General features: G+C 45.2%; 1 protein-coding gene across 1 annotated transcript in view; it reads right to left on the reverse strand.

The window, feature by feature from the left end:
- Positions 1–368: 368 nt before the first annotated feature.
- The window catches only part of LOC143981395 (cytochrome c oxidase subunit 6A, mitochondrial-like), a 36,990-nt gene continuing 9,427 nt past the window's right edge, over positions 369–27,931 (reverse strand). The window contains exons 2-3 of the mRNA XM_077479220.1: positions 15,756–15,898; positions 369–545 (exon numbers count right to left, since the gene is read on the reverse strand). Coding sequence (XP_077335346.1) covers positions 450–545; positions 15,756–15,898 — 239 coding nt within the window. The 3' untranslated portion in view covers positions 369–449. The remainder of the gene's footprint in view (positions 546–15,755; positions 15,899–27,931) is intronic.

A 27,931-nucleotide genomic window follows, 5' to 3' on the forward strand; every position in this document is an offset into this window, starting at 1 on the left:
GGTCAGGTCATTACCCGGAACCCTCCGGTCAGGTCATTACCCGGAACCCTCCGGTCAGGTCATTACCCGGAACCCTCCGGTCAGGTCATTACCCGGAACCCTCCGGTCAGGTCATTACCCGGAACCCTCCGGTCAGGTCATTACCCGGAACCCTCCGGTCAGGTCATTACCCGGAACCCTCCGGTCAGGTCATTACCCGGAACCCTCCGGACAGGTCATTACCCGGAACCCTCCGGTCAGGTCATTACCCGGAACCCTCCGGTCAGGTCATTACCCGGAACCCTCCGGTCAGGTCATTACCCAGAAGGTCATTATCCAGTCAGATCATTACCCAGAACCCTCGGATGCTGGAAGTGACAGGACACAACACAATTCAATTCTGCTTTTATTACAGCTCATACAATACGTGTATGGGGTCCCCTCCATGGGGCCCCAGTGCAGGTTCCGGATCAGTGCTTGTGGTGCGACTCCTCGTATCCGGTGGGAAGTGGATTGGTGTGTGGATTGTGGAAGAGACTGTGATTGCCGTCACCCCAGGGGAAGGGCTGCAAGAGACAATGAAGGTTCTCCGTCACATGGGGGTCATAATACCCGACTGGGGTGTCTGCCTGTGTGGGGGGTTCTGACTGAATGTACAGCGATTGTATGATTGGTCATTGGATGTAGAGATTGGATGATCGGAGATTGGATGATCGGTGATTGGATGATCGGTGATTGGATGTAGAGATTGGATGATCGGTGATTGGGTGTAGAGATTGGATGATCGGTGATTGGATGTAGAGATTGGATGGTCGGTGATTGGATGTAGAGATTGGATGATCGGTGATTGGATGTAGAGATTGGATGATCGGTGATTGGATGTAGAGATTGGATGATCGGTGATTGGATGCAGAGATTGGATGATCGGTGATTGGATGTAGAGATTGGATGATCGGTGATTGGATGTAGAGATTGGATGATCGGTGATTGGATGTAGAGATTGGATGTAGAGATTGGATGATCGGTGATTGGATGTAGAGATTGGATGATTGGTGATTGGATGTAGAGATTGGATGATCGGTGATTGGATGTAGAGATTGGATGATCGGTGATTGGATGTAGAGATTGGATGATCGGTGATTGGATGTAGAGATTGGATGATCGGTGATTGGATGTAGAGATTGGATGTAGAGATTGGATGATCAGTGATTGGATGTAGAGATTGGATGATCGGTGATTGGATGTAGAGATTGGATGATCGGTGATTGGATGTAGAGATTGGATGATCGGTGATTGGATGTAGAGATTGGATGATCGGTGATTGGATGCAGAGATTGGATGATCGGTGATTGGATGTAGAGATTGGATGATCGGTGATTGGATGTAGAGATTGGATGATCGGTGATTGGATGTAGAGATTGGGTGATCGGTGATTGGATGTAGAGATTGGATGTAGAAATTGGATGTAGAAATTGGATGATCGGTGATTGGATGTAGAGATTGGATAATCGGTGATTGGATGTAGAGATTGGATGTAGAGATTGGATGATCAGTGATTGGATGTAGAGATTGGATGTAGAGATTGGATGTAGAGATTGGATGATCAGTGATTGGATGGTCAGTGATTGGATGATTTGTGAATGGATGTAGAGATTGGTTGATCGGTGATTGGATGTAGAGATTGGGTGATCGGTGATTGGATGTAGAGATTGGATGTAGAGATTGGATGTAGAGATTGGATGATCAGTGATTGGATGGTCAGTGATTGGATGATTTGTGAATGGATGTAGAGATTGGTTGATCGGTGATTGGATGTAGAGATTGGGTGATCGGTGATTGGATGTAGAGATTGGATGTAGAAATTGGATGTAGAAATTGGATGATCGGTGATTGTATGTAGAGATTGGATAATCAGTGATTGGATGGTCAGTGATTGGATGTAGAGATTGGATGATCGGTGATTGGATGATTTGTGAATGGATGTAGAGATTGGTTGATCGGTGATTGGATGTAGAGATTGGATGATTTCTGATTGGATGTAGAGATTGGATGATCGGTGATTGGATGTAGAGATTGGATGTAGAGATTGGATGATTGGTGATTGGATGTAGAGATTGGATGATCGGTGATTGGATGTAGAGATTGGACGATCGGTGATTGGATGATTGGTGATTGGATGTAGAGATTGGATGATCGGTGATTGGATGATCGGTGATTGGATGTAGAGATTGGATGATCGGTGATTGGATGTAGAGATTGGATGATCGGTGATTGGATGTAGAGATTGGATGATCAATGATTGGATGTAGAGATTAGATAATCAGTGATTGGATGGTCAGTGATTGGATGATTGGTGATTGGATGTAGAGATTGGTTGATCGGTGATTGGATGTAGAGATTGGATGATCAGGACTGGATGTAGAGATTGGATGATTTGTGATTGGATGTAGAGATTGGATGATCGGTGATTGGATGTAGAGATTGGATGATCGGTGATTGGATGATCGGTGATTGGATGTAGAGATTGGATGATTGGTGATTGGATGTAGAGATTGGACGATCGGTGATTGGATGATCGGTGATTGGATGATTGGTGATTGGATGATCGGTGATTGGATGTAGAGATTGGTTGATCGGTGATTGGATGTAGAGATTGGATGATCGGTGATTGGATGTAGAGATTGGATGATTGGTGATTGGATGTAGAGATTGGATGATCGGTGATTGGATGATCGGTGATTGGATGTAGAGATTGGTTGATCGGTGATTGGATGTAGAGATTGGATGATCAGGATTGGATGTAGAGATTGGATGTAGAGATTGGATGATCGGTGATTGGATAATCAGTGATTGGATGTAGAGATTGGATGATCGGTGATTGGATGTAGAGATTGGATGTAGAGATTGGATGATCGGTGATTGGATGTAGAGATTGGATGTAGAGATTGGATGATCGGTGATTGGATGTAGAGATTGGTTGATCGGTGATTGGATGTAGAGATTGGATGATCAGGATTGGATGTAGAGATTGGATGTAGAGATTGGATGATCGGTGATTGGATGTAGAGATTGGATGATCGGTGATTGGATGTAGAGATTGGATGATCGGTGATTGGATGTAGAGATTGGATGATCGGTGATTGGATGTAGAGATTGGATGATCGGTGATTGGATGTAGAGATTGGATGATCAGGATTGGATGTAGAGATTGGATGATCAGTGATTGGATGTAGAGATTGGATGATCAGGATTGGATGTAGAGATTGGATGATCGGTGATTGGATGTAGAGATTGGATGATCGGTGATTGGATGTAGAGATTGGATGATCAGGATTGGATGTAGAGATTGGATGATTGGTGATTGGATGATCGGTGATTGGATGATCGGTGATTGGATGTAGAGATTGGATGATCGGTGATTGGATGTAGAGATTGGATGATCGGTGATTGGATGTAGAGATTGGATGATCGGTGATTGGATGTAGAGATTGGATGATCAGGATTGGATGTAGAGATTGGATGATCAGTGATTGGATGTAGAGATTGGATGATTTGTGAATGGATGTAGAGATTGAATGATCGGTGATTGGATGTAGAGATTGGATGATCAGGATTGGATGTAGAGATAGGATAATCAGTGATTGGATGATTTGTGATTGGATGTAGAGATTTGATAATCAGTGATTGGATGTAGAGATTGGATGATTGGTGATTGGATGTAGAGATTGGATGATCGGTGATTGGATGATCGGTGATTGGATGTAGAGATTGGATGATTGGTGATTGGATGTAGAGATTGGATGATCGGTGATTGGATGATCGGTGATTGGATGATCGGTGATTGGATGTAGAGATTGGATGATCAGTGATTGGATGTAGAGATTGGATGATTGGTGATTGGATGTAGAGATTGGATGATCGGTGATTGGATGATCGGTGATTGGATGTAGAGATTGGATGATTGGTGATTGGATGTAGAGATTGGATGATCGGTGATTGGATGATCGGTGATTGGATGATCGGTGATTGGATGTAGAGATTGGATGATTGGTGATTGGATGTAGAGATTGGATGTAGAGATTGGATGTAGAGATTGGATGATCGGTGATTGGATGATCGGTGATTGGATGATCGGTGATTGGATGTAGAGATTGGATGATTGGTGATTGGATGTAGAGATTGGATGTAGAGATTGGATGTAGAGATTGGATGTAGAGATTGGATGATCAGTGATTGGATGTAGAGATTGGATGATCGGTGATTGGATGTAGAGATTGGATGTAGAGATTGGATGATCAGTGATTGGATGTAGAGATTGGATGATCGGTGATTGGATGTAGAGATTGGATGATCGGTGATTGGATGTAGAGATTGGATGATCGGTGATTGGATGTAGAGATTGGATGATTGGTGATTGGATGCAGAGATTGGATGATCGGTGATTGGATGTAGAGATTGGATGTAGAGATTGGATGTAGAGATTGGATGATCGGTGATTGGATGATCGGTGATTGGATGATCGGTGATTGGATGTAGAGATTGGATGATTGGTGATTGGATGTAGAGATTGGATGTAGAGATTGGATGATCGGTGATTGGATGATCGGTGATTGGATGTAGCCGACTGGGGTGTCTGCCTGTGTGGGGGGTTCTGACTGAATGTACAGCGATTGTATGATTGGTCATTGGATGTAGAGATTGGATGATCGACGATTGGATGTAGAGATTGGATGATCGGTGATTGGATGATCGGTGATTGGATGTAGAGATTGGATGATCGGTGATTGGATGTAGAGATTGGATGATCGGTGATTGGATGTAGAGATTGGATGATCGGTGATTGGATGTAGAGATTGGATGATCGGTGATTGGATGTAGAGATTGGATGTAGAGATTGGATGATCAGTGATTGGATGTAGAGATTGGATGATCGGTGATTGGATGTAGAGATTGGATGATCGGTGATTGGATGTAGAGATTGGATGATCGGTGATTGGATGTAGAGATTGGATGATCGGTGATTGGATGCAGAGATTGGATGATCGGTGATTGGATGTAGAGATTGGATGATCGGTGATTGGATGTAGAGATTGGATGATCGGTGATTGGATGTAGAGATTGGATGATCGGTGATTGGATGTAGAGATTGGATGATCGGTGATTGGATGTAGAGATTGGATGATCGGTGATTGGATGCAGAGATTGGATGATCGGTGATTGGATGTAGAGATTGGATGATCGGTGATTGGATGTAGAGATTGGATGATCGGTGATTGGATGTAGAGATTGGATGATCGGTGATTGGATGTAGAGATTGGATGATCGGTGATTGGATGCAGAGATTGGATGATCGGTGATTGGATGTAGAGATTGGATGATCGGTGATTGGATGTAGAGATTGGATGATCGGTGATTGGATGTAGAGATTGGATGTAGCAATTGGATGTAGAAATTGGATGATCGGTGATTGGATGTAGAGATTGGATGATCAGTGATTGGATGGTCAGTGATTGGATGATTTGTGAATGGATGTAGAGATTGGTTGATCGGTGATTGGATGTAGAGATTGGGTGATCGGTGATTGGATGTAGAGATTGGATGTAGAAATTGGATGTAGAAATTGGATGATCGATGATTGTATGTAGAGATTGGATGGTCAGTGATTGGATGTAGAGATTGGATGATCGGTGATTGGATGATCGGTGATTGGATGTAGAGATTGAATGATCGGTGATTGGATGTAGAGATTGGATGATCAGGATTGGATGTAGAGATAGGATAATCAGTGATTGGATGATTTGTGATTGGATGTAGAGATTTGATAATCAGTGATTGGATGTAGAGATTGGATGATCGGTGATTGGATGATTGGTGATTGGATGTAGAGATTGGATGATCGGTGATTGGATGATCGGTGATTGGATGTAGAGATTGGATGATTGGTGATTGGATGTAGAGATTGGATGATCGGTGATTGGATGATCGGTGATTGGATGATCGGTGATTGGATGTAGAGATTGGATGATCAGTGATTGGATGTAGAGATTGGATGATTGGTGATTGGATGTAGAGATTGGATGATCGGTGATTGGATGATCGGTGATTGGATGTAGAGATTGGATGATTGGTGATTGGATGTAGAGATTGGATGATCGGTGATTGGATGATCGGTGATTGGATGATCGGTGATTGGATGTAGAGATTGGATGATTGGTGATTGGATGTAGAGATTGGATGTAGAGATTGGATGTAGAGATTGGATGATCGGTGATTGGATGATCGGTGATTGGATGATCGGTGATTGGATGTAGAGATTGGATGATTGGTGATTGGATGTAGAGATTGGATGTAGAGATTGGATGTAGAGATTGGATGTAGAGATTGGATGATCAGTGATTGGATGTAGAGATTGGATGATCGGTGATTGGATGTAGAGATTGGATGTAGAGATTGGATGATCAGTGATTGGATGTAGAGATTGGATGATCGGTGATTGGATGTAGAGATTGGATGATCGGTGATTGGATGTAGAGATTGGATGATCGGTGATTGGATGTAGAGATTGGATGATTGGTGATTGGATGCAGAGATTGGATGATCGGTGATTGGATGTAGAGATTGGATGTAGAGATTGGATGTAGAGATTGGATGATCGGTGATTGGATGATCGGTGATTGGATGATCGGTGATTGGATGTAGAGATTGGATGATTGGTGATTGGATGTAGAGATTGGATGTAGAGATTGGATGTAGAGATTGGATGATCGGTGATTGGATGATCGGTGATTGGATGTAGCCGACTGGGGTGTCTGCCTGTGTGGGGGGTTCTGACTGAATGTACAGCGATTGTATGATTGGTCATTGGATGTAGAGATTGGATGATCGACGATTGGATGTAGAGATTGGATGATCGGTGATTGGATGATCGGTGATTGGATGTAGAGATTGGATGATCGGTGATTGGATGTAGAGATTGGATGATCGGTGATTGGATGTAGAGATTGGATGATCGGTGATTGGATGTAGAGATTGGATGATCGGTGATTGGATGCAGAGATTGGATGATCGGTGATTGGATGTAGAGATTGGATGATCGGTGATTGGATGTAGAGATTGGATGATCGGTGATTGGATGTAGAGATTGGATGATCGGTGATTGGATGTAGAGATTGGATGATCGGTGATTGGATGTAGAGATTGGATGATCGGTGATTGGATGCAGAGATTGGATGATCGGTGATTGGATGTAGAGATTGGATGATCGGTGATTGGATGTAGAGATTGGATGATCGGTGATTGGATGTAGAGATTGGATGTAGCAATTGGATGTAGAAATTGGATGATCGGTGATTGGATGTAGAGATTGGATGATCAGTGATTGGATGGTCAGTGATTGGATGATTTGTGAATGGATGTAGAGATTGGTTGATCGGTGATTGGATGTAGAGATTGGGTGATCGGTGATTGGATGTAGAGATTGGATGTAGAAATTGGATGTAGAAATTGGATGATCGATGATTGTATGTAGAGATTGGATGGTCAGTGATTGGATGTAGAGATTGGATGATCGGTGATTGGATGATTTGTGAATGGATGTAGAGATTGGTTGATCGGTGATTGGATGTAGAGATTGGATGATCAGGACTGGATGTAGAGATTGGATGATTTCTGATTGGATGTAGAGATTGGATGATTGGTGATTGGATGATCGGTGATTGGATGATCGGTGATTGGATGTAGAGATTGGATGATCAGTGATTGGATGTAGAGATTGGATGATCGGTGATTGGATGTAGAGATTGGATGATCGGTGATTGGATGTAGAGATTGGATGATCGGTGATTGGATGTAGAGATTGGATGATCAGTGATTGGATGTAGAGATTGGATAATCAGTGATTGGATGATTTGTGATTGGATGTAGAGATTTGATAATCAGTGATTGGATGTAGAGATTGGATGATCGTGATTGGATGATCGGTGATTGGATGATCGGTGATTGGATGTAGAGATTGGATGATTGGTGATTGGATGTAGAGATTGGATGATCGGTGATTGGATGATCGGTGATTGGATGATCAGTGATTGGATGTAGAGATTGGATGATTGGTGATTGGATGTAGAGATTGGATGTAGAGATTGGATGTAGAGATTGGATGATCGGTGATTGGATGATCGGTGATTGGATGATCGGTGATTGGATGTAGAGATTGGATGATTGGTGATTGGATGTAGAGATTGGATGTAGAGATTGGATGTAGAGATTGGATGTAGAGATTGGATGATCGGTGATTGGATGTAGCCGACTGGGGTGTCTGCCTGTGTGGGGGGTTCTGACTGAATGTACAGCGATTGTATGATTGGTCATTGGATGTAGAGATTGGATGATCGACGATTGGATGTAGAGATTGGATGATCGGTGATTGGATGATCGGTGATTGGATGTAGAGATTGGATGATCGGTGATTGGATGTAGAGATTGGATGATCGGTGATTGGATGTAGAGATTGGATGATCGGTGATTGGATGTAGAGATTGGATGATCGGTGATTGGATGTAGAGATTGGATGTAGAGATTGGATGATCGGTGATTGGATGTAGAGATTGGATGATCGGTGATTGGATGTAGAGATTGGATGATCGGTGATTGGATGTAGAGATTGGATGATTGGTGATTGGATGCAGAGATTGGATGATCGGTGATTGGATGTAGAGATTGGATGTAGAGATTGGATGTAGAGATTGGATGATCGGTGATTGGATGATCGGTGATTGGATGATCGGTGATTGGATGTAGAGATTGGATGATTGGTGATTGGATGTAGAGATTGGATGTAGAGATTGGATGTAGAGATTGGATGATCGGTGATTGGATGATCGGTGATTGGATGTAGCCGACTGGGGTGTCTGCCTGTGTGGGGGGTTCTGACTGAATGTACAGCGATTGTATGATTGGTCATTGGATGTAGAGATTGGATGATCGACGATTGGATGTAGAGATTGGATGATCGGTGATTGGATGATCGGTGATTGGATGTAGAGATTGGATGATCGGTGATTGGATGTAGAGATTGGATGATCGGTGATTGGATGTAGAGATTGGATGATCGGTGATTGGATGTAGAGATTGGATGATCGGTGATTGGATGTAGAGATTGGATGTAGAGATTGGATGATCAGTGATTGGATGTAGAGATTGGATGATCGGTGATTGGATGTAGAGATTGGATGTAGAGATTGGATGATCAGTGATTGGATGTAGAGATTGGATGATCGGTGATTGGATGTAGAGATTGGATGATCGGTGATTGGATGTAGAGATTGGATGATCGGTGATTGGATGTAGAGATTGGATGATCGGTGATTGGATGCAGAGATTGGATGATCGGTGATTGGATGTAGAGATTGGATGATCGGTGATTGGATGTAGAGATTGGATGATCGGTGATTGGATGTAGAGATTGGATGATCGGTGATTGGATGTAGAGATTGGATGATCGGTGATTGGATGTAGAGATTGGATGATCGGTGATTGGATGTAGAGATTGGATGATCGGTGATTGGATGTAGAGATTGGATGATCGGTGATTGGATGCAGAGATTGGATGATCGGTGATTGGATGTAGAGATTGGATGATCGGTGATTGGATGTAGAGATTGGATGATCGGTGATTGGATGTAGAGATTGGATGATCGGTGATTGGATGTAGAGATTGGGTGATCGGTGATTGGATGTAGAGATTGGATGTAGAAATTGGATGTAGAAATTGGATGATCGGTGATTGGATGTAGAGATTGGATGATCAGTGATTGGATGGTCAGTGATTGGATGATTTGTGAATGGATGTAGAGATTGGTTGATCGGTGATTGGATGTAGAGATTGGATGTAGAAATTGGATGTAGAAATTGGATGATCGATGATTGTATGTAGAGATTGGATGATCGGTGATTGGATGATTTGTGATTGGATGTAGAGATTGGATGATTTCTGATTGGATGTAGAGATTGGATGATTGGTGATTGGATGATCTGTGATTGGATGATCGGTGATTGGATGTAGAGATTGGATGATCGGTGATTGGATGTAGAGATTGGATGATCGGTGATTGGATGTAGAGATTGGATGATCGGTGATTGGATGTAGAGATTGGATGATCAGTGATTGGATGATTTGTGATTGGATGTAGAGATTTGATAATCAGTGATTGGATGTAGAGATTGGATGATCGGTGATTGGATGATCGGTGATTGGATGATCGGTGATTGGATGTAGAGATTGGATGATCGGTGATTGGATGATCAGTGATTGGATGATCGGTGATTGGATGTAGAGATTGGATGATTGGTGATTGGATGTAGAGATTGGATGTAGAGATTGGATGTAGAGATTTGATAATCAGTGATTGGATGTAGAGATTGGATGATCGGTGATTGGATGATCGGTGATTGGATGATCGGTGATTGGATGTAGAGATTGGATGATCGGTGATTGGATGTAGAGATTGGATGTAGAGATTGGATGTAGAGATTGGATGTAGAGATTGGATGATCGGTGATTGGATGATCGGTGATTGGATGTAGCCGACTGGGGTGTCTGCCTGTGTGGGGGGTTCTGACTGAATGTACAGCGATTGTATGATTGGTCATTGGATGTAGAGATTGGATGATCGACGATTGGATGTAGAGATTGGATGATCGGTGATTGGATGATCGGTGATTGGATGTAGAGATTGGATGATCGGTGATTGGATGTAGAGATTGGATGATCGGTGATTGGATGTAGAGATTGGATGATCGACGATTGGATGTAGAGATTGGATGATCGGTGATTGGATGATCGGTGATTGGATGTAGAGATTGGATGATCGGTGATTGGATGTAGAGATTGGATGATCGGTGATTGGATGTAGAGATTGGATGATCGGTGATTGGATGTAGAGATTGGATGTAGAGATTGGATGATCGGTGATTGGATGTAGAGATTGGATGATCGGTGATTGGATGTAGAGATTGGATGATCGGTGATTGGATGTAGAGATTGGATGATCGGTGATTGGATGTAGAGATTGGATGATCGGTGATTGGATGCAGAGATTGGATGATCGGTGATTGGATGTAGAGATTGGATGATCGGTGATTGGATGTAGAGATTGGATGATCGGTGATTGGATGTAGAGATTGGATGATCGGTGATTGGATGTAGAGATTGGATGATCGGTGATTGGATGTAGAGATTGGATGATCGGTGATTGGATGTAGAGATTGGATGTAGAGATTGGATGATCAGTGATTGGATGTAGAGATTGGATGATCGGTGATTGGATGTAGAGATTGGATGATCGGTGATTGGATGCAGAGATTGGATGATCGGTGATTGGATGTAGAGATTGGATGATCGGTGATTGGATGTAGAGATTGGATGATCGGTGATTGGATGTAGAGATTGGGTGATCGGTGATTGGATGTAGAGATTGGATGTAGAAATTGGATGTAGAAATTGGATGATCGGTGATTGGATGTAGAGATTGGATGATCAGTGATTGGATGGTCAGTGATTGGATGATCGGTGATTGGATGTAGAGATTGGATGATCGGTGATTGGATGATCGGTGATTGGATGTAGAGATTGGATGATCGGTGATTGGATGTAGAGATTGGTTGATCGGTGATTGGATGTAGAGATTGGGTGATCGGTGATTGGATGTAGAGATTGGATGTAGAAATTGGATGTAGAAATTGGATGATCGATGATTGTATGTAGAGATTGGATGGTCAGTGATTGGATGTAGAGATTGGATGATCGGTGATTGGATGATTTGTGAATGGATGTAGAGATTGGTTGATCGGTGATTGGATGTAGAGATTGGTTGATCGGTGATTGGATGTAGAGATTGGATGATTTCTGATTGGATGTAGAGATTGGATGATCGGTGATTGGATGTAGAGATTGGATGATTGGTGATTGGATGTAGAGATTGGATGATTGGTGATTGGATGTAGAGATTGGACGATCGGTGATTGGATGATCGGTGATTGGATGATTGGTGATTGGATGTAGAGATTGGATGATCGGTGATTGGATGATCGGTGATTGGATGTAGAGATTTGATAATCAGTGATTGGATGTAGAGATTGGATGATTGGTGATTGGATGTAGAGATTGGATGATTGGTGATTGGATGTAGAGATTGGATGATTGGTGATTGGATGTAGAGATTGGACGATCGGTGATTGGATGATCGGTGATTGGATGATTGGTGATTGGATGTAGAGATTGGATGATCGGTGATTGGATGATCGGTGATTGGATGTAGAGATTTGATAATCAGTGATTGGATGTAGAGATTGGATGATTGGTGATTGGATGATCGGTGATTGGATGATCGGTGATTGGATGTAGAGATTGGATGATCAGGATTGGATGTAGAGATTGGATAATCAGTGATTGGATGTAGAGTTTGGATGATCAGTGATTGGATGTAGAGATTGGATGATTGGTGATTGGATGATCGGTGATTGGATGATCGGTGATTGGATGTAGAGATTGGATGATCGGTGATTGGATGTAGAGATTGGATGATCGGTGATTGGATGTAGAGATTGGATGATCGGTGATTGGATGTAGAGATTGGATGTAGAGATAGGATAATCAGTGATTGGATGTAGAGATTGGATGATTTGTGATTGGATGTAGAGATTGGATGATCGGTGATTGGATGATCGGTGATTGGATGTAGAGATTGGATGATTGGTGATTGGATGTAGAGATTGGATGTAGAGATTGGATGTAGAGATTGGATGATCGGTGATTGGATGTAGAGATTGGATGATCGGTGATTGGATGTAGAGATTGGATGATCGGTGATTGGATGTAGAGATTGGATGATCGGTGATTGGATGTAGAGATTGGATGGTCAGTGATTGGATGATTTGTGAATGGATGTAGAGATTGGTTGATCGGTGATTGGATGTAGAGATTGGATGATCGGTGATTGGATGATCGGTGATTGGATGTAGAGATTGGATGATCGGTGATTGGATGTAGAGATTGGATGATCGGTGATTGAATGTAGAGATTGGATGATCGGTGATTGGATGTAGAGATTGGATGATCGGTGATTGGATGATCGGTGATTGGATGTAGAGATTGGATGATCGGTGATTGGATGTAGAGATTGGATGATCGGTGATTGAATGTAGAGATTGGATGATCGGTGATTGGATGATCGGTGATTGGATGATCGGTGATTGGATGTAGAGATTGGATGATCGGTGATTGAATGTAGAGATTGGATGATCGGTGATTGGATGATCGGTGATTGGATGTAGAGATTGGATGATCGGTGATTGAATGTAGAGATTGGATGATCGGTGATTGGATGATCGGTGATTGGATGTAGAGATTGGATGATCGGTGATTGGATGTAGAGATTGGATGATCGGTGATTGAATGTAGAGATTGGATGATCGGTGATTGGATGATCGGTGATTGGATGTAGAGATTGGATGATCGGTGATTGGATGTAGAGATTGGTTGATCGGTGATTGGATGTAGAGATTGGATGATCAGGACTGGATGTAGAGATTGGATGATTTCTGATTGGATGTAGAGATTGGATGATTTGTGATTGGATGTAGAGATTTGATAATCAGTGATTGGATGTAGAGATTGGATGATCGGTGATTGGATGTAGAGATTGGATGATTGGTGATTGGATGTAGAGATTGGATGATTGGTGATTGGATGTAGAGATTGGACGATCGGTGATTGGATGATCGGTGATTGGATGATTGGTGATTGGATGTAGAGATTGGATGATCGGTGATTGGATGATCGGTGATTGGATGATTGGTGATTGGATGTAGAGATTGGACGATCGGTGATTGGATGATCGGTGATTGGATGATTGGTGATTGGATGTAGAGATTGGATGATCGGTGATTGGATGATCGGTGATTGGATGTAGAGATTTGATAATCAGTGATTGGATGTAGAGATTGGATGATTGGTGATTGGATGATCGGTGATTGGATGATCGGTGATTGAATGTAGAGATTGGATGATCAGGATTGGATGTAGAGATTGGATAATCAGTGATTGGATGTAGAGTTTGGATGATCAGTGATTGGATGTAGAGATTGGATGATTGGTGATTGGATGATCGGTGATTGGATGATCGGTGATTGGATGTAGAGATTGGACGATCGGTGATTGGATGATCGGTGATTGGATGATTGGTGATTGGATGTAGAGATTGGACGATCGGTGATTGGATGATCGGTGATTGGATGATTGGTGATTGGATGTAGAGATTGGATGATCGGTGATTGGATGATCGGTGATTGGATGTAGAGATTTGATAATCAGTGATTGGATGTAGAGATTGGATGATTGGTGATTGGATGATCGGTGATTGAATGTAGAGATTGGATGATCAGGATTGGATGTAGAGATTGGATAATCAGTGATTGGATGTAGAGTTTGGATGATCAGTGATTGGATGTAGAGATTGGATGATTGGTGATTGGATGATCGGTGATTGGATGATCGGTGATTGGATGTAGAGATTGGATGATCGGTGATTGGATGTAGAGATTGGATGATCGGTGATTGGATGTAGAGATTGGATGATCGGTGATTGGATGTAGAGATTGGATGATCAGGATTGGATGTAGAGATTGGATGTAGAGATTGGATAATCAGTGATTGGATGTAGAGATTGGATGATCGGTGATTGGATGTAGAGATTGGATGTAGAGATTGGATGTAGAGATTGGATGATCGGTGATTGGATGATCGGTGATTGGATGTAGAGATTGGATGATTGGTGATTGGATGTAGAGATTGGATGATCGGTGATTGGATGTAGAGATTGGATGATCGGTGATTGGATGTAGAGATTGGATGATTGGTGATTGGATGTAGAGATTGGATGTAGAGATTGGATGTAGAGATTGGATGATCGGTGATTGGATGATCGGTGATTGGATGTAGAGATTGGATGATCGGTGATTGGATGTAGAGATTGGATGATCGGTGATTGGATGTAGAGATTGGATGGTCAGTGATTGGATGATTTGTGAATGGATGTAGAGATTGGTTGATCGGTGATTGGATGTAGAGATTGGATGATCGGTGATTGGATGATCGGTGATTGGATGTAGAGATTGGATGATCGGTGATTGGATGTAGAGATTGGATGATCGGTGATTGAATGTAGAGATTGGATGATCGGTGATTGGATGTAGAGATTGGATGATCGGTGATTGGATGATCGGTGATTGGATGTAGAGATTGGATGATCGGTGATTGGATGTAGAGATTGGATGATCGGTGATTGAATGTAGAGATTGGATGATCGGTGATTGGATGATCGGTGATTGGATGTAGAGATTGGATGATCGGTGATTGAATGTAGAGATTGGATGATCGGTGATTGGATGATCGGTGATTGGATGTAGAGATTGGATGATCGGTGATTGAATGTAGAGATTGGATGATCGGTGATTGGATGATCGGTGATTGGATGATCGGTGATTGAATGTAGAGATTGGATGATCGGTGATTGGATGATCGGTGATTGGATGATCGGTGATTGAATGTAGAGATTGGATGATCGGTGATTGGATGACCGGTGATTGGATGTAGAGATTGGATGATCGGTGATTGGATGTAGAGGTCACACCATGAAATACCACCCACCCCCCCCCCCCCCCCGAGTTCCTGGGTGGTGAGTACACAGTTGGGATGTGTGTGGCCCCTGGTCGGGACTCACCTTGGTGCGGATCCTCAGGTGACTGTAGGGCTTGAACTCGGGTTGCTCGTGGGGGTGATTCTGCATCATCAGCCAGGCATTGAGCATACAAACCCCGACACCCGGAAGGGCCACCACAAAGGTCAGGATCTTCCAGGTACGAGCTGATAGGGAGAGAAGGGGGGCATTACCTGGGGCTCTTATACCTCCCATACGGGTCAGAGCCCCCACACAAGGGTCAGAGCTCCTGGTGACCAGGCCTAGTGGGGGCCAGGAGGGCATCTGGGGGGATCAGCCTGTCTGTAGTGGGGGTAGGAGGGAAGTAGTAGTAGAGGAGAGATGGTATAGTAGTGGAGTAGTAGTGGGGGTAGGAGGGAAGTAGTAGCAGAGGAGAGATGGTATAGTAGTGGAGTAGTAGTGGGGGATAGGGAGAAAGTAGTAGTAGAGGAGAGATGGTATAGTAGTGGAGTAGTAGTGGGGGTAGGAGGGAAGTAGTAGCAGAGGAGAGATGGTATAGTAGTGGAGTAGTAGTGGGGGATAGGAGGAAAGTAGTAGTAGAGGAGAGATGGTATAGTAGTGGAGTAGTAGTGGGGGTAGGAGGAAAGTAGTAGTAGAAGAGAGATGTTATAGTAGTAGAGTAGTAGTGGGGTAGGAGGGAAGCAGTAGTAGAAGAGAGATGGTACAGTAGTAGAGTAGTAGTGGGGGTAGGAGGGAAGTAGTAGTAGAAGATAGATGGTATAGTAGTGGAATAGTAGTGGGATAGGAGGGAAGTAGTAGAGGAGAGATGGTATAGTAGTGGAGTAGTAGTGGGGGGTAGGAGGGAAGTAGTAGTAGAGGAGAGATGGTATAGTAGTGAGGGTAGGAGAGAAGTAGTAGTAGAGCAGAGATGTCATAGTAGTGGAGTAGTAGTGGGGAGGCGTATTAGTAGTAATAGTAAAGGATTTTGTAGTAGTGGGGGTAGAAATGGAACATGTGGTAGTGAAGGCAGTTGTAGTTGTGGCTAGTCGGAGGAGGAGCTTTTGTAGTGAAGGGGTAAAAGAAGGAGAAAATGTAGTAGATGGCGGAGAGTGGTAGAGGGAAATGTAATACAGAAAAGTGCAGTGAAGAAGTAGTAGTCATAGAAAGTGTTACATTAGGGGTGGTAGTAGTAGAAGGAGTTATAGCACGGGATAGTAAGGGGGAGGATAGTAGCAGAGGAAGTTGTATTGAAGTGAGTAATAGTAGAGAGTTATTATGGGAAGTAATGGTAGTAGTGCTGGTGGGTTGGTTGTAAAGGAAGGTGTAGCGTAGGGAGTATTAACAGCAGTATTAGCTGTGGAAGGGTAGTAGTAACGGAAGGTGTCATGAAGGGAGTAGTAATGGTGGTAGCAGTAAAGGAGGGGTTGTGATGATGGGAGAAATAATGGAGCTAGTTATAGAGAAGAAAGTTGTAATGAAGGCAGTAAGTGGGGGTGTTGTAGTAAAGGGAAAAGTAAAGGTGTATTCGTAGTAGTAGAAGGGTAGTAGTAGAGAAGGTTTTAGTGAAGAGTGTAGTAAAGAGGGTAGGAGTAGTGGAAGTATAGTAGTAGAAGGAGTTGTAGTCAGTCAGTATTACCAGAGGAGTTGTAGTTAAAAGAGTAGTAATGGACTTAGTATTACTAGAAGGGTAGTAGCAGAGGAAGTTGTAATGGGGGTAGTAGTGATAGGGAATAACCCTAATAAAGTTAGTAGTATTAGTGGAGGGGTAGTAGTAAATTAAGGTGTAGTGTAGGGAGTTCTAATGGAGGTAGTAGTATTGGTGGGAAAGAAATGGCAATTGAGCATTATATGGGTAAGAGGAGTGGAAAGGAAGTAGTAGAAGAGGTTGTATTAAAAGGAGTAAAAATGGCGGTAGTAGTAGTATAAGGGTACTAGAACAAGTTGTAGTGGAGGTAGCAGTGGTAGTAGAAGGGTTGTAGTGAACAGATTTGTAATAGGGGAAGTAGGAGTAGTATAATGGTAGTAGTAGAAGGTTTGGTAGTGAAGGAAATAGTTATGGGGTAGTAGTAGTGGAGGGATAGTAGTAGTGGAAGGTGTAGTTAGTGAGAAATAGTGGAAGGGTTTTTAGCAAAGGGAGTAGTAATAAAGGTAGTAATAGTGGAGGGGTAGCAATAAATAAAGGTGTAGTGAAGGGAGTAGTAATGGAGGTAGTAGTAGTAGTTGAAGGGTTTTTTGTGAATTGAGTATTAATATGGGAAGGAGAAGTAGTATAAAGGTAGTAGCAATAGAAGAATCTGTAAAGGGAGGAATGGCGGTTGTAGTAGTAATGGAGGGGTTTTAGTGAACTGAGCAGTAATAGGGGTAGTAGGAGTTCACACATCCGGACTTCCCGACAGACTTCAGAAAGAACGGACTTGGCCACACACGAGCGGAGAAAGTCCATTGGAAAAGTCAGTTCTTCTGAATGTGATGACGTCGGAGGAGGAGCTTCAGGAAGTTCAGTAGCCAATAGCTGCCCTCGCTTTGTATTTGGTCCGTCGGACAGATGTGAAACTTTATATTTGTAGGTCCGTCAGATTTTTAAAATGAAAAACGATCGGATTATCCCACACACGATCGGAATGGCCGACAGACTGATTCCGTCAGACCTATTCTGCCGGAAAGTCTGGCCTTGTGTATGCGGCATTGGGGGTAGTAAGGGAAGTATCAGGGTAGTAGTGAAGGGAGTAGTAATGGGGAGTAGTAGTAATGGAGGGTTTTTAGTGAATTGAGCTGTAATGGGGTAGTAAAAGTAGTATAAGGGTAGTAGTGAGGGGGCAGTAATGGGGGTTGTAGTAGTAATGGAGGGGTTTTAAAGACTTGAGTAGTAATAGGGGTAGTAAGAGTAGAATAAGGGTAGTAGTGAAGGGAGTAGTAATGGAGGAATTTTAGTAAATTGACCATTAATAGGGGTAATAAGAGTACTATAATAGTAGCTTTAAAGGGATTAGTAATGGGGGTAGAAGCAATGGCGGGGTTTTAGTAAATTGAGTAGTAAACGTAGTAGTGAAGGGAGTAGTAATGGGGGTAGTAAGAGGAGTAGTGAAGGGAGTAGTAATAAGGGTAGTAAGAGTAGTAGTTAAGGGAGTGGTAATGGGGGTAGTAAGAGTAGTAGTTAAGGGAGTGGTAATGGGGTAGTAAGAGTAGTAGTTAACGGAGTGGTAATGGGGTAGTAAGAGTAGTTAAGGGAGTGGTAATGGGGGTAGTAAGAGTAGTAGTGAAGGGAGTAGTAATGGGGGTAGTAGTAAAATTAGTAGTGAAGGGAGTAGTAATGAGGGTAGTAAGAGTAATAGTTAAGGGAGTGGTGATGGGGTAGTAAGAGTAGTAGTTAAGGGAGTGGTAATGGGGTAGTAAGAGTAGTAGTTAACGGAGTGGTAATGAGGTAGTAAGAGTAGTAGTTAAGGGAGTGGTAATGGGGTAGTAAGAGTAGTAGTGAAGGGAGTAGTAATGGGGGTAGTAAGAGTAGTAGTTAAGGGAGTGGTAATGGGGGTAGTAAGAGTAGTAGTTAAGGGAGTGGTAATGGGGTAGTAAGAGTAGTAGTTAAGGGAGTGGTAATGGGGTAGTAAGAGTAGTAGTTAACGGAGTGGTAATGGGGTAGTAAGAGTAGTAGTTAAGGGAGTGGTAATGGGGGTAGTAAGAGTAGTAGTGAAGGGAGTAGTAATGGGGGTAGTAAAATTAGTAGTGAAGGGAGTAGTAATGAGGGTAGTAAGAGTAGTAGTTAAGGGAGTAGTAATGGGGTAGTAAAATTAGTAGTGAAGGGAGTGGTAATGAGGGTAGTAAGAGTAGTAGTTAAGGGAGTGGTAATGTGGTAGTAAGAGTAGTAGTTAAGGGAGTGGTAATGGGGGTAGTAAGAGTAGTAGTTAAGGGAGTGGTAATGGGGTAGTAAGAGTAGTAGTTAAGGGAGTGGTAATGTGGTAGTAAGAGTAGTAGTTAAGGGAGTGGTAATGGGGGTAGTAAGAGTAGTAGTAAGGGAGTGGTAATGGGGTAGTAAGAGTAGTAGTTAAGGGAGTGGTAATGGGGGTAGTAAGAGTAGTAGTTAAGGGAGTGGTAATGGGGGTAGTAAGAGTAGTAGTTAAGGGAGTGGTAATGGGGTAGTAAGAGTAGTAGTTAAGGGAAGTGGTAATGGGGGTAGTAAGAGTAGTAGTTAAGGGAGTGGTAATGGGGTAGTAAGAGTAGTAGTTAAGGGAGTGGTAATGGGGTAGTAAGAGTAGTAGTTAAGGGTGGTAATGGGGTAGTAAGAGTAGTAGTTAAGGGAGTGGTAATGGGGTAGTAAGAGTAGTAGTTAAGGGAGTGGTAATGGGGTAGTAAGAGTAGTAGTTAAGGGAGTGGTGATGGGGTAGTAAGAGTAGTAGTTATGGGAGTGGTAATGGGGTAGTAAGAGTAGTAGTTATGGGAGTGGTAATGGGGTAGTAAGAGTAGTAGTTAAGGGAGTGGTGATGGGGTAGTAAGAGTAGTAGTTATGGGAGTGGTAATGGGGTAGTAAGAGTAGTAGTTATGGGAGTGGTAATGGGGTAGTAAGAGTAGTAGTTTGGGAGTGGTAATGGGGTAGTAAGAGTAGTAGTTAAGGGAGTGGTGATGGGGTAGTAAGAGTAGTAGTTATGGGAGTGGTAATGGGGTAGTAAGAGTAGTAGTTATGGGAGTGGTAATGGGTAGTAAGAGTAGTAGTTATGGGAGTGGTAATGGGTAGTAAGAGTAGTAGTTAAGGGAGTGGTAATGGGGGTAGTAAGAGTAGTAGTTATGGGAGTGGTAATGGGGTAGTAAGAGTAGTAGTTATGGGAGTGGTAATGGGGTAGTAAGAGTAGTAGTTATGGGAGTGGTAATGGGGTAGTAAGAGTAGTAGTTAAGGGAGTGGTGATGGGGTAGTAAGAGTAGTAGTTATGGGAGTGGTAATGGGGTAGTAAGAGTAGTAGTTATGGGAGTGGTAATGGGGTAGTAAGAGTAGTAGTTATGGGAGTGGTAATGGGGTAGTAAGAGTAGTAGTTATGGGAGTGGTAATGGGGTAGTAAGAGTAGTAGTTAAGGGAGTGGTAATGGGGGTAGTAAGAGTAGTAGTTAAGGGAGTGGTAATGGGGGTAGTAAGAGTAGTAGTTAAGGGAGTGGTAATGGGGGTAGTAAGAGTAGTAGTTAAGGGAGTGGTAATGGGGGTAGTAAGAGTAGTAGTTAAGGGAGTGGTAATGGGGGTAGTAAGAGTAGTAGTTACGGGAGTGGTAATGGGGGTAGTAAGAGTAGTAGTTAAGGGAGTGGTAATGGGGTAGTAAGAGTAGTAGTTAAGGGAGTGGTAATGGGGTAGTAAGAGTAGTAGTTAAGGGAGTGGTAATGGGGTAGTAAGAGTAGTAGTTAAGGAGTGGTAATGGGTAGTAAGAGTAGTAGTTAAGGGAGTGGTAATGGGGTAGTAAGAGTAGTAGTTAAGGGAGTGGTGATGGGGTAGTAAGAGTAGTAGTTATGGGAGTGGTAATGGGGTAGTAAGAGTAGTAGTTATGGGAGTGGTAATGGGGTAGTAAGAGTAGTAGGTTAAGGGAGTGGTGATGGGGTAGTAAGAGTAGTAGTTATGGGAGTGGTAATGGGGTAGTAAGAGTAGTAGTTATGGGAGTGGTAATGGGGTAGTAAGAGTAGTAGTTATGGGAGTGGTAATGGGGTAGTAAGAGTAGTAGTTAAGGGAGTGGTGATGGGGTAGTAAGAGTAGTAGTTATGGGAGTGGTAATGGGGTAGTAAGAGTAGTAGTTATGGGAGTGGTAATGGGGTAGTAAGAGTAGTAGTTAAGGGAGTGGTGATGGGGTAGTAAGAGTAGTAGTTATGGGAGTGGTAATGGGGTAGTAAGAGTAGTAGTTATGGAGGTGGTAATGGGGTAGTAAGAGTAGTAGTTAAGGGAGTGGTGATGGGGTAGTAAGAGTAGTAGTTAAGGGAGTGGTAATTGTGGTAGTAAGAGTAGTAGTTATGGGAGTGGTAATGGGGTAGTAAGAGTAGTAGTTAAGGGAGTGGTAATGGGGTAGTAAGAGTAGTAGTTATGGGAGTGGTAATGGGGTAGTAAGAGTAGTAGTTATGGGAGTGGTAATGGGGTAGTAAGAGTAGTAGTTATGGGAGTGGTAATGGGGTAGTAAGAGTAGTAGTTATGGGAGTGGTAATGGGGTAGTAAGAGTAGTAGTTATGGGAGTGGTAATGGGGTAGTAAGAGTAGTAGTTATGGGAGTGGTAATGGGGTAGTAAGAGTAGTACAACGATGGCCACACAAAGTCTAAATTAACCTAAAATAACACAGAAGATATAAATATAATCACCTCCCCCCCCCCCCCCCCCCGCACTTCCTGCACCCTGTAGAACACGCTGTGCAGTGGTGATATATATGGAAATAATACTGATATAAAGATATGAATCCAGTAAACACTTCACACAACATAAATGTAGAACACATAACAACCTCGGTGTTTATACTAAACAACAAAAGTCCAGATCACCATCACACATGCGATAATTGTGTCTTCATGCGTTGTGCAAACACAACCCCCCACCGGATGTGCCCTCACCTTAGGGCCTGCGATTGATAGCGATGGCCTGCAGAGGTCCCCCTTCTCTTCCTTTATCCTCTGCAGGTTGATGGGACACTCGTATGGAACACACAGGCCGCCTCCCCCTTCCTATAATACCCCAACTCAGAGGTCACTACTTCCTCCTTGTATGTTCAGAGACTCTCCCCACATACATCACATGCGGGAAATGACAGAGACAGCAATAGAGTGTGATGAGGTTTAAACATTTATTAATTGCAAACAGAACTCCACATACAGTATACAGTATATACAACCCACATACAGTATACAGTATATACAACCCACATACAGTATACAGTATATACAACCCACATACAGTATACAGTATATACAACCCACATACAGTATACAGTATATACAACCCACATACAGTATACAGTATATACAACCCACATACAGTATACAGTATATACAACTCACATACAGTATACAGTATATACAACCCACATACAGTATACAGTATATACAACCCACATACAGTATACAGTATATACACCTCACATACAGTATACAGTATATACAACCCACATACAGTATACAGTATATACAACCCACATACAGTATACAGTATATACAAGTCACATACAGTATACAGTATATACAACTCACATACAGTATACAGTATATACAACCCACATACAGTATACAGTATATACAACCCACATACAGTATACAGTATATACACCTCACATACAGTATACAGTATATACAACTCACATACAGTATACAGTATATACACCTCACATACAGTATACAGTATATACACCTCACATACAGTATACAGTATATACACCTCACATACAGTATACAGTATATACAACTCACATACAGTATACAGTATATACAACCCACATACAGTATACAGTATATACAACCCACATACAGTATACAGTATATACAACCCACATACAGTATACAGTATATACAACCCACATACAATATACAGTATATACAACCCACATACAGTATACAGTATATACACCTCACATACAGTATACAGTATATACAACTCACATACAGTATACAGTATATACAACCCACATACAGTATACAGTATATACACCTCACATTCAGATACATATAAAATGCCTTTTGTAGAGCTGAGGGGTGATGGAGTCACCTGTGGTCCGGTTCTGCAGCGCCGGTATTCACAGCGTTCCCCCCTGTCCTATGCCAGCTCTGCAACACTTCCTGCTACCTCTCTCGTCAGCCAATCAAACTCCTCCTACCGGTTTCGTCACTCGTGACTCCCAGACAGGACCGCCATCAGAAAGTTTACACAGTTTTAGGCCTGGAGCCCCCCCATCCCCCGACCTGACCATCAACATTCCCCAGAGCTTCCCCATTGGAAGTCCCCCCAATTCCCATCCCATGTCCTCCTCTTTCAGTCTCCTCCTCCTCCAATCCCACATCCTCCTCCTCCTCCTCCTCCAATCCCATCTCCTCCATCCCACATCCTCCTCTTCTTCCAGTCCCATCTCCTTCATCCCACATCCTCCTCCTCCAGTCCCATCTCCTCCATCCACATCCTCCTCCTCCTCCTCCAGTCCCATCTCCTCCATCCCACATCCTCCTCCAGTCCCATCTCCTCCATCCCACATCCTCCCACATCCTCCTCCTCCAGTCCCATCTCCTCCATCCCCACATCCTCCTCCTCCAGTCCCATCTCCTCCATACCACATCCTCCTCCTCCAGTCCCATCTCCTCCATCCCACATCCTCCTCCTCCAGTCCCATCTCCTCCATCCCACATCCTCCTCCTCCAGTCCCATCTCCTCCATCCCACATCCTCCCACATCCTCCTCCTCCAGTCCCATCTCCTCCATCCCACATCCTCCTCCTCCTCCTCCTCCAGTCCCATCTCCTCCATCCCACATCCTCCTCCTCCAGTCCCATCTCCTCCATCCCACATCCTCCCACATCCTCCTCCTCCAGTCCCATCTCCTCCATCCCACATCCTCCTCCTCCAGTCCCATCTCCTCCATACCACATCCTCCTCCTCCAGTCCCATCTCCTCCATCCCACATCCTCCTCCTCCAGTCCCATCTCCTCCATCCCACATCCTCCTCCTCCAGTCCCATCTCCTCCATCCCACATCCTCCCACATCCTCCTCCTCCAGTCCCATCTCCTCCATCCCACATCCTCCTCCTCCTCCTCCTCCAGTCCCATCTCCTCCATCCCACATCCTCCTCCTCCAGTCCCATCTCCTCCATCCCACATCCTCCCACATCCTCCTCCTCCAGTCCCATCTCCTTCATCCCCACATCCTCCTCCTCCTCCAGTTCCATCTCCTCCATCCCACATCCTTCTCCTCCTCCAGTTCCATCTCCTTCATCCCACATCCTCCTCCTCCTCCAGTTCCATCTCCTTCATCCCACATCCTCCTCCTCCAGTCCCATCTCCTCCATCCCACATCCTCCTCCTCCTCCAGTCCCATCTCCTCCATCCCACATCCTCCTCCTCCTCCTCCAGTTCCATCTCCTCCATCCCACATCCTCCTCTTCTTCCAGTCCCATCTCCTTCATCCCACATCCTCCTCCTCCAGTCCCATCTCCTCCATCCCACATCCTCCTCCTCCTCCAGTCCCATCTCCTCCATCCCACATCCTCCTCCAGTCCCATCTCCTCCATCCCACATCCTCCCACATCCTCCTCCTCCAGTCCCATCTCCTCCATCCCACATCCTCCTCCTCCAGTCCCATCTCCTCCATACCACATCCTCCTCCTCCAGTCCCATCTCCTCCATCCCACATCCTCCTCCTCCAGTCCCATCTCCTCCATCCCACATCCTCCTCCTCCAGTCCCATCTCCTCCATCCCACATCCTCCCACATCCTCCTCCTCCAGTCCCATCTCCTCCATCCCACATCCTCCTCCTCCTCCTCCTCCAGTCCCATCTCCTCCATCCCACATCCTCCTCCTCCAGTCCCATCTCCTCCATCCCACATCCTCCCACATCCTCCTCCTCCAGTCCCATCTCCTCCATCCCACATCCTCCTCCTCCAGTCCCATCTCCTCCATACCACATCCTCCTCCTCCAGTCCCATCTCCTCCATCCCACATCCTCCTCCTCCAGTCCCATCTCCTCCATCCCACATCCTCCTCCTCCAGTCCCATCTCCTCCATCCCACATCCTCCCACATCCTCCTCCTCCAGTCCCATCTCCTCCATCCCACATCCTCCTCCTCCTCCTCCTCCAGTCCCATCTCCTCCATCCCACATCCTCCTCCTCCAGTCCCATCTCCTCCATCCCACATCCTCCCACATCCTCCTCCTCCAGTCCCATCTCCTTCATCCCACATCCTCCTCCTCCTCCAGTTCCATCTCCTCCATCCCACATCCTTCTCCTCCTCCAGTTCCATCTCCTTCATCCCACATCCTCCTCCTCCTCCAGTTCCATCTCCTTCATCCCACATCCTCCTCCTCCAGTCCCATCTCCTCCATCCCACATCCTCCTCCTCCTCCAGTCCCATCTCCTCCATCCCACATCCTCCTCCTCCTCCTCCAGTTCCATCTCCTCCATCCCACATCCTCCTCTTCTTCCAGTCCCATCTCCTTCATCCCACATCCTCCTCCTCCAGTCCCATCTCCTCCATCCCACATCCTCCTCCTCCTCCAGTTCCATCTCCTCCATCCCACATCCTCCTCCTCCTCCACTTCCATCTCCTCCATCCCACATCCTCCTCCTCCTCCACTTCCATCTCCTTCATCCCACATCCTCCTCCTCCTCCAGTCCCATCTCCTCCATCCCACATCCTCCTCCTCCTCCACTTCCATCTCCTCCATCCCACATCCTCCTCCTCCTCCAGTTCCATCTCCTCCATCCCACATCCTCCTCCTCCAGTTCCATCTCCTCCATCCAACATCCTCCTCCTCCTCCAGTTCCATCTCCTCCATCCCACATCCTCCTCCTCCTCCACTTCCATCTCCTCCATCCCACATCCTCCTCCTCCTCCAGTCCCATCTCCTCCATCCCACATCCTCCTCCTCCTCCTCCAGTTCCATCTCCTCCATCCCACATCCTCCTCCTCCAGTCCCATCTCCTCCATCCCACATCCTCCTCCTCCTCCTCCAGTTCCATCTCCTCCATCCCACATCCTCCTCCTCCAGTTCCATCTCCTCCATCCAACATCCTCCTCCTCCTCCAGTTCCATCTCCTCCATCCCACATCCTCCTCCTCCTCCACTTCCATCTCCTCCATCCCACATCCTCCTCCTCCTCCAGTCCCATCTCCTCCATCCCACATCCTCCTCCTCCTCCTCCAGTTCCATCTCCTCCATCCCACATCCTCCTCCTCCAGTCCCATCTCCTCCATCCCACATCCTCCTCCTCCTCCTCCAGTCCCATCTCCTCCATCCCACATCCTCCTCCTCCTCCTCCTCCAGTTCCATCTCCTCCATCCCACATCCTCCTCCTCCTCCTCCAGTTCCATCTCCTCCATCCCACATCCTCCTCCTCCTCCAGTCCCATCTCCTCCATCCCACATCCTCCTCCTCCTCCAGTTCCATCTCCTCCATCCCACATCCTCCTCCCTCCTCCAGTCCCATCTCCTCCATCCCACATCCTCCTCCTCCTCCAGTCCCATCTCCTCCATCCCACATCCTCCTCCTCCTCCTCCTCCAGTTCCATCTCCTCCATCCCACATCCTCCTCCTCCTCCAGTTCCATCTCCTCCATCCCACATCCTCCTCCTCCTCCAGTTCCATCTCCTCCATCCCACATCCTCCTCCTCCTCCAGTCCCATCTCCTCCATCCCACATCCTCCTCCTCCTCCACTTCCATCTCCTCCATCCCACATCCTCCTCCTCCAGTCCCATCTCCTCCATCCCACATCCTCCTCCTCCAGTTCCATCTCCTCCATCCCACATCCTCCTCCTCCAGTCCCATCTCCTCCATCCCACATCCTCCTCCTCCTCCAGTTCCATCTCCTCCATCCCACATCCTCCTCCTCCTCCAGTCCCATCTCCTCCATCCCACATCCTCCTCCTCCTCCAGTTCCATCTCCTCCATCCCACATCCTCCTCCTTCTCCAGTTCCATCTCCTCCATCCCACATCCTCCTCCTCCTCCAGTTCCATCTCCTCCATCCCACATCCTCCTCCTCCTCCAGTCCCATCTCCTCCATCCCACATCCTCCTCCTCCTCCACTTCCATCTCCTCCATCCCACATCCTCCTCCAGTTCCATCTCCTCCATCCCACATCCTCCTCCTCCTCCAGTTCCATCTCCTCCATCCCACATCCTCCTCTTCTTCCAGTCCCATCTCCTCCATCCCACATCCTCCTCCTCCTCCTCCAATCCCATCTCCTCCATCCCATGTCCTTCTCCTCCTCCTCCTCCTCCAATCCCATCTCCCCCATCCCATGTCCTTCTCCTCCTCCTCCTCCAATCCCATCTCCTCCATCCTACCTCCTCCTCCAGTCCCATCTCCTCCATCCCACATCCTCCTCCTCCTCCAGTTCCATCTCCTCCATCCCACATCCTCCTCCTCCTCCAGTTCCATCTCCTCCATCCCACATCCTCCTCCTCCTCCAGTTCCATCTCCTCCATCCCACATCCTCCTCCAGTCCCATCTCCTCTGTCCCATGTCCTCCTCCTCCAGTCCCATCTCCTCTATGCCATGTCCTCCTCCTCCTCCAGTCCCATCTCCTCTGTCCCATGT

This window comes from Lithobates pipiens, unplaced genomic scaffold, assembly GCF_037356315.1.
Source record: "Lithobates pipiens isolate NorthernLeopardFrog02 unplaced genomic scaffold, aLitPip1_a1.2 Scaffold_146, whole genome shotgun sequence".
In the NCBI taxonomy this organism is placed as follows: domain Eukaryota; kingdom Metazoa; phylum Chordata; class Amphibia; order Anura; family Ranidae; genus Lithobates; species Lithobates pipiens.